Genomic DNA, 7,305 nt, shown 5'->3' on the forward strand with positions numbered 1-7,305 from the left:
GGGGTGGGGTGGGCAGGGCAGGGGCGCTGCACTGCGGGCTTCACCGCCGCACATGCTCCTGAGGCGAGCGTGGCCCCGGGAGGGGGGTTAATCCTGGCGCTTCATGACGGGCGTGAAATACCGGGGATCTGCATGATGGCAGCTGCTGGGAGAGCGGGTCTGAGAAGGCTCAAGAGGTCGTTGCTTTTCCGAGTCTCGTTACCTCCTCCATACCATCAGGAGAAATTAAATGGCTGCCGTACCATTGATAGGGAATGTTTTCTGTGCATCTGCCAAGCCAGTTCAGAGGTGCTTGTGTGAAACGACAGCTCTACGCTCGATAAAACGAAGGCTTTTGTTGGGGTTTCTCTGTAGGTTGATGCTCCTAAGCTTTGCTTGCAAGCAGTAAGCAGTGACCGTAATCTAATACGAAAATGGCTCTCTTCCAGGTCAGAGCGGAGCAGGAAACAACTGGGCAAAGGGCCATTATACGGAAGGTGCTGAATTAGTTGATTCTGTGTTAGATGTTGTAAGAAAGGAGGCAGAAAGCTGTGATTGTCTCCAGGGCTTTCAGCTTACTCACTCTCTCGGTGGCGGTACAGGCTCTGGCATGGGTACCCTCCTCATCAGCAAAATTCGTGAAGAGTACCCAGACCGAATTATGAATACTTTCAGTGTTGTACCCTCCCCTAAAGTATCAGATACTGTAGTAGAGCCCTACAATGCCACACTCTCGGTGCACCAGCTTGTGGAGAACACAGATGAAACATACTGTATTGATAACGAAGCCCTCTACGACATATGCTTCAGAACACTGAAGTTAACTACTCCAACATACGGTGATCTGAACCATTTAGTGTCGGCAACCATGAGCGGTGTTACCACCTGCCTGCGATTCCCAGGCCAGCTTAATGCTGACCTGCGGAAGCTGGCAGTGAACATGGTTCCCTTCCCCCGTTTGCACTTTTTCATGCCTGGGTTTGCCCCGCTCACGAGCCGTGGGAGCCAGCAGTATCGTGCTTTAACTGTGCCAGAGCTAACGCAGCAGATGTTTGATGCAAAGAATATGATGGCTGCGTGTGACCCACGTCACGGGCGCTATCTGACCGTAGCTGCTGTTTTTAGAGGCCGTATGTCAATGAAAGAGGTTGATGAGCAAATGCTGAACGTTCAGAACAAAAATAGCAGCTATTTTGTTGAATGGATTCCTAATAACGTTAAGACGGCGGTCTGTGACATTCCACCTCGTGGCCTGAAAATGTCTGCCACCTTCATTGGTAACAGCACAGCCATCCAGGAGCTGTTCAAACGCATTTCTGAGCAGTTCACTGCCATGTTCCGCCGAAAGGCTTTCCTGCACTGGTACACTGGCGAGGGCATGGACGAGATGGAGTTCACAGAGGCTGAGAGCAACATGAACGACCTGGTGTCTGAGTATCAGCAGTACCAGGATGCTACAGCTGAGGAGGAGGGGGAGTTTGAGGAGGAGGCTGAGGAAGAGGCAGAGTAAAAGCTATGCAGATGAACACCTGTAAATTTTGTTTAAAGCTGTATGAACTCTTTCATTCAAAATGTCTCTGTCTGTGTTGTGTTCCTCTTCCTGTCTCAAAGTCACTTCAAATGCTGTACAGGCACCATTAAAGCATTTTTCACAGTGCACAAGCTCGTCTCCTTTGTTCCTTTTGGTAAGCTTTTCGGGTGCCGTTTCCAAAAGTAAGCGCGTAGGTGTGTCGGAGGTCTGGAAAAGAAAAATAATGGACTTGGCATGAGCCCTGCCACCTTCCCTGCGGCAACCACGCTTCCCTCCCTGCCTTCCAACAAGGTGATGGCCTGTTGCTTGCCCCGCTGGATGTGGGGGCAGCCCTACTTGCTCCTGGTGGTGTGGGGGTTGAAGAAATTCTCTGGTATTCCTTTATAATCAAGCGTACTGGCGGAGGGGGATACACTTCACACGGAGGACGGAATTCAGCTCCAAGCTGCGTCTAAATTTAGGCACCTGCATGTGGACTCCTGTTACAGGCTTTGCTCTTGGCGGGAGCGGAGCAGCTCTCCTGGCCGTAGCGGAAGCGTAGGTTCAAACGTAGGTGTCTGTAAGCTACCGCTTGCCCCGGCTGCCTGGACAAGAAAATGGGGCAGGCAAGCTGCCTCTGATGGGTGCAGGTGGGGGTTCCTGGAAGAGCCGGGCCTCGCCCTGGCCGATCCACTGCAGCGACTCGGCAGGTAGCCGTGGCCTGTCACGAGAGCGTTGGGGACAGCTGTGACAAGCTGTGTGGCGCCTGCTGCTGAGGACAAATGACACTGCGGAGCTCCCCTGTGTGCAGCCTTGCTGGAGTCACTTTTTTTAAAATCAGTATGTAGAGGTTTTAAAACCAAATCAATCGGGTGTTGCTGCAGCCTCCGCTTTTGAAGCGAGCTGCTGAGCACCGGATACCAAATTACACTGTTTTGTCTCGTGAAAACCCTCTATTAGCAAAGCAGATTTTTACTGTGGAAACACCTAATAACGTTCAGTGTTACCAAAAGGAAAAAACGTGTCACCCTGAAAAGCTGGACAGGACATCTGTTCAGCGTTCTTAATGGTAACTGATTTTGCGTTAAGTTTTAAGTTAACTCTCCTCCCGGGGTTGAACTGCTTGGAGGGGTTAAAATGGCAGTGACTGTGGTGGCTCTTGGGGCGGTGGAAATCAGTCTGTCTGCGGAAACAGGTGGCTGGTTTCAAACTGACACGGGAGAACACTTCTGTAGGTGAAAAGATGGCAACGGATTTTTAAAGCATGGAGTAACGCTTCAAGCGGTTGATTTTTGGGTGGGTTTTTTTCTTCCTCCTTTTCATTACGCTGAAGCTGGTGTGTTCCCTGGCCTGCCGGTTACCGAGGGCAGGACAGCGTTGTCCCCCCAGCACCCTTTTGGGCAGAGCTACATTAGTCGCCCTCCCCTGAAGAGCTCCGGCTGCTCTCCCCCTGCTTTCCGCAGGCCGGTGGAGAGAGGACAAAACGCACGGGTAAGTATTAACACCGGAGTCCAGCTTACCCTTAGGCTCATAACAGCTTTTCTCCAGGGGGGCTTTAGCTCGCAGGCTACAGCTCCGTGGAGTGTGACCACAGCCCTCCCCGGGCAATCCAGCACAGAGGAAACAGGCACCCGGAACAGTCAGGGCTTTGCCCTGCGACACCCCAGAGCCGCTGCCCCACGGAAGGGGACGGGTGAGTGTTGATGCACCGCGGACGGCAACTGCTGCGCTTGCCATCTGCCCCGGAGCAGGAGTGCAGCGGCAGAGGCCAAAACGGACATACTTCTCTTCATCCTTGATCAGAAGGCCTGTCCAGCCTCACCCTTCTCCATCAGGGGGTAAGATGCTTCCATCCTTTCCCTTAGAGCGTCCCTCAAGCTCCTGGTGACTGGCCGTGTGTTAAACTTCGCTTTTTCCGCGTGGCTTTCCCGTGCCCCTGATACAAGTCTTGCCACAGCCACATTCACTGCCTCAACATCCTCCTCTCTGGGCTCAACCTTGATATCAGCTACAGTCCAACCCTGTCAGGATAGTTGTTTTCCCACTGTTGCTTTCATTTCTACCACATTTTGTGTCTTCTACCATTTTCCTCCTCTGCACTGCATTAAGTACAAGCTATGAGTTCGGTTCTTTCTGGCTTGTCTCCGTGCTTTCCCATCCCACATTACTGAGCTGTGGGCTCTTGACTTTGCTGTGGCCGAAGATAGCAATATTAGTTGCTGATCTGTTGAAATTTTAGCCTGCTACCTTAATGCTTTCAGGTGCATGGGCAGACCTGCCCCTTAACATACACAAAAGTACTTTCTTCAGCCCTCTCCTTTTAGGCAACACCAATAACTGACAAGGATCAGGCAGGCAGTACGGGGTAGCCACCACCTGTCTTGATGGCTAATACCATTTCACTGCTTTTTTTCTGCGTTCTCAACCCCTTTGTATCATCTACCTTTTGCTTTTTATCAGACTTTAAGCTTTTTAGAACAGAATCACGTTCCTGACGAAGAAGTTGTAGCACACCCGTGTAACAGGTGGGGTGTTACTGAGCCTCCTCTGCTGCAGCAGGGGGTTGGTGGCTGGAAACCGGAGGAACGTTCTGCCCAAGTCCAGGCTGGCAGCGAGGATGATGGGCTCTCCTGCAGAACGGCAGGGGATGGCACAGCTCCAGCACCTTGGCACAGACTGGGAGAAAAAACCTACTGCCTGTGTGGAACATCTCAATATTGTTCACTACTACGACACTACAGCTAATAACAGTGCTACTTAATGACAGTAATTAGTATTAATGACTTTTTCATTTTCACTCAGCTGATAAACTTACCTGGTACGAAGCCCATGTAGGAAGGTATCAGTCCAGCACTGGTGTAAATTCTGTTGTTAGGCCAGTATGTTTGGGGAAATCTCTTGCCAAAGCTGCAAGCCGGGTTTCTCTGCAAAAACTGGAAAACAAACGAAAAAACACCCCAACAACACAGTACAGTTCATTTTAAACCATATTGTTGGTACCCAAGTTGTGTGCTTTGACTCCATATTAGAGAAAATATTTAAGCCAATGCACAGCAATGTACATCTTCCCCTTTTTCCACTTCCTAAGTTTTTCTCCTGGCAGGCGTTGGCAGCAGCCCTCGACAGCGCTGCCTCTGCTAGCTCAGACCCCCGGGTGCACAGAGCAGCTCCTGGCCTAGGCGTAGTCATCCGATCTCCACAGCCTGGACTGCATTCATCACCTTTGGGCATCACCCGCAAGTCCCAAACACCTTGTGCTCACGCTCCAGTATCTGCTGGAGCTGGGTGTGTACGTGCCTCGTCTGCTCCTGTGCTATGACTCTGCTCATCTGTGTTTTGGTTTGACCCCTTCAACTGGTTTTGTTTTTCCATGAGTCCCACCGACTGTGATTAGCCAGTAATTCCCAAGCTAGGAGGAACAGGAAGGCTTAGGGAGTGTTAACTGAGGGGAGAATGTAAATCATCTCCTGGATTTGTCCCTGCCCTCCGAGGTCAGACCCAGATAAGGGGCTGTGCTGGAGGATGGACATTGCAGCTCTGCACATCTCTGCAGCGGCAAAACCCCTAAAGGTGTCATTAAAGCTGTGCCGCCCTCCTCAGCGTGCACCCTGCTCGGTGGTGAAGGGACCTGGTTCACTGAGCCGAGCAAACCGTGGGGCCGTGGAACCATTTTGTGACTGATGATGGAGCGATTGCTGCAATTCCTCAAGTGCAGCACTGAAGCGAGAGGATTGCATTATTTTGCCTGATGCGGACAGTAAGCAATGATCCATGGCACATCCCAGTATGTAACCTAGGGCAACAGAGATTTAGGGCAGAAGATTAGGGGCTTGAAGTCAGAAGCCATCTTAGATAGAAATGTGGTATGATTTTATTTTTTTTTTTTCCAGTGTGCTTGTATTCTTTCAGTGCCTGATGTGCTGCAGCTAACCTCTGCGAGCCTGGATTCTGCTGAATCCTGCAATGGGGAAACACCCCCCTCGCTGATTTACTACATGGCAGACATTTCTTAAGAAACCAGGGGCAGAAAAGCTTTGCAAACAGCATGTTTAGTTTTTGTAATGCCTGGGGTTTGTTCTGTTTGCTTCATTTCAATGCCTATTAACGGCAGAAGGAAAGGATAAGGAAGCCGGCGTGCAGAAATACATTTCAGCCAAAGCATGAGGCTGCCGTGAGCACTGTCAGCCCTGCTGCTCTCCCCGCTGAGTCATTTCTTCCCAGCAGCGTTTCTCTGAGCTGGGGATCCTCAGTCTTGGACTTTTTTCTACATCAGACCCATACGCCCTGGGTCGAAGGCACTGCAGTGAATCCCGGTGACCAGAAAAGGCTGGAAATGCTGTAACCTGCTTTTAAGGAGCTGTGTCACTGAGCTGATCAGCCCTCACCGGCGCTGGACCAGCAAGAAGGCTGCATCCCAGGGATCTCGCTCCGTCCTGGTAGCAGGAAGAAACGTGTAGTTTTGAATGCAAACTATTAACTGCTGTGGGAGGGATCTCATTTTCCCGTACAGGAGGATTATATGGCATTATATGGGAGATCTTACAGCAAGGGGACAAAACGGTTTTTCAGTAGGGATATTTCTGCATCCTTCCCAAAAGGAGGAGAAAGAAGATCTAGATCCCTTTAAGACAAATTATGTTAGTAAAGGAAAAAGCCTTACAACCAATTAAGAGGAAGAAATATCCATCCAAGCAGCCCAGGAAGCCATCCAGCACTGCCATCCAGGTAGAGAAGATATATTGCGTAAGGGAAGCGCAGAGAGATAGTTGCATCCTGTGTTTCTGCACTCAGAGCAGCATTTTTAATAGCCATCCTTGACCTAACCCTCAATAGATTTGCTTAATCCTTTTATGAACTCATTTATCCTCCCTTAATGTCCCAAGGAAACAAGTTACAGAATTTAATTGCTCATGATTTTTTCAACATTACCTAATGGCATTTTATTTTGCTTGTACTTATAACCCCAGTTCTAATACTACTACTATAAATGAAACCACTTTCGGTGTTGCAGATGAATCAACACCAACATTATACTGTTGAAATAAGATTTGTGCGTATAATCTACCTGATGTCGGTCAAATTCCTTCATTGCTTCCTTCACACCCTGGATGTAGTTCACGCCATTAACCCAGGTGAGGCGGGGGATGAATCCAGCGTACCCTTCGGAGGAAGCCAAGAGAGAACATTTTCGGCTTGAGAATATACATATTGTATAAGGATCAGCCAGTCTCAAAGTGGAAGAGGCTGGGATAAATATAAAACCTTGGCAGAGTATGGGAAGGAAAAATTCATCCATTTAAATTGTAAAATTAACTCTTACGTGGGAAGTATCTTTTCTGAAAGAGTCTTTTTTATGATTCCCAAGGAAAACTCAATGGGCTGAACTGATCTTTGTTGGTATCCATGAGGTATGGAAGAAACATTTCATTTTCTTATAGTCTTTTCTTTACACCAACAGCTCTGTCATGTTCCCTCCCAGTTTAATACACATTCAGAGGCTAACAACCGGGTGTCCAACCTTTCTTCCTCATTTGCCCTGCCCATCCAACAAATTTTCACCAATTATAAGACAGAAACTGTATAAAGTCTAAAGCTACATAAAGCACAGAGAGGTACAACCTAAAAGCAGCCAGAACTCCCTCTTTCCAAAGGAATGCTTTGGAGAGAGGGAAATCCTAAAACATCGATGCTCTTTCACTTCAGCTGAAATCTGTTGACAGCAATCCCTGCATTTGCTGTGGTCCACTGCAGAGCGAAGTATCCCTCCCGCTGGTGTCGTACCTTTTAGGGAGGAGTTCAGTGCATCGGCCTTTGTA

At 49.1% G+C, this 7,305-nt stretch overlaps 2 protein-coding genes across 2 annotated transcripts in view; one reads left to right on the top strand and one right to left on the bottom strand.

Moving 5' to 3' along the window:
• The first annotated feature begins 290 nt into the window (after positions 1-290).
• Positions 291-1,638, top strand: LOC103918933 (tubulin beta chain). The gene has a single exon (XM_009326358.1). The coding sequence runs from the start codon at positions 590-592 to the stop codon at positions 1,487-1,489; it is 900 nt and encodes a 299-aa protein (XP_009324633.1). The 5' UTR covers positions 291-589; the 3' UTR covers positions 1,490-1,638.
• FAM166A (family with sequence similarity 166, member A) overlaps positions 1,629-7,305 on the bottom strand; it is a 15,019-nt gene continuing 9,342 nt past the window's right edge. The window contains exons 6-8 of the mRNA XM_009326381.1: positions 6,555-6,649; positions 4,305-4,422; positions 1,629-1,717 (exon numbers count right to left, since the gene is read on the bottom strand). Coding sequence (XP_009324656.1) covers positions 1,629-1,717; positions 4,305-4,422; positions 6,555-6,649 — 302 coding nt within the window. The remainder of the gene's footprint in view (positions 1,718-4,304; positions 4,423-6,554; positions 6,650-7,305) is intronic.

The sequence above is a fragment of the Pygoscelis adeliae genome, unplaced genomic scaffold (genome assembly GCF_000699105.1).
Source record: "Pygoscelis adeliae isolate BGI_AS28 unplaced genomic scaffold, ASM69910v1 Scaffold436, whole genome shotgun sequence".
NCBI classification, from domain to species: domain Eukaryota; kingdom Metazoa; phylum Chordata; class Aves; order Sphenisciformes; family Spheniscidae; genus Pygoscelis; species Pygoscelis adeliae.

Excerpts from the sequence above, each read along its gene's own strand:
- LOC103918933 (XM_009326358.1), top strand. The coding sequence starts at position 590 with ATGGGTACCCTCCTCATCAGCAAAATTCGTGAAGAGTACCCAGACCGA.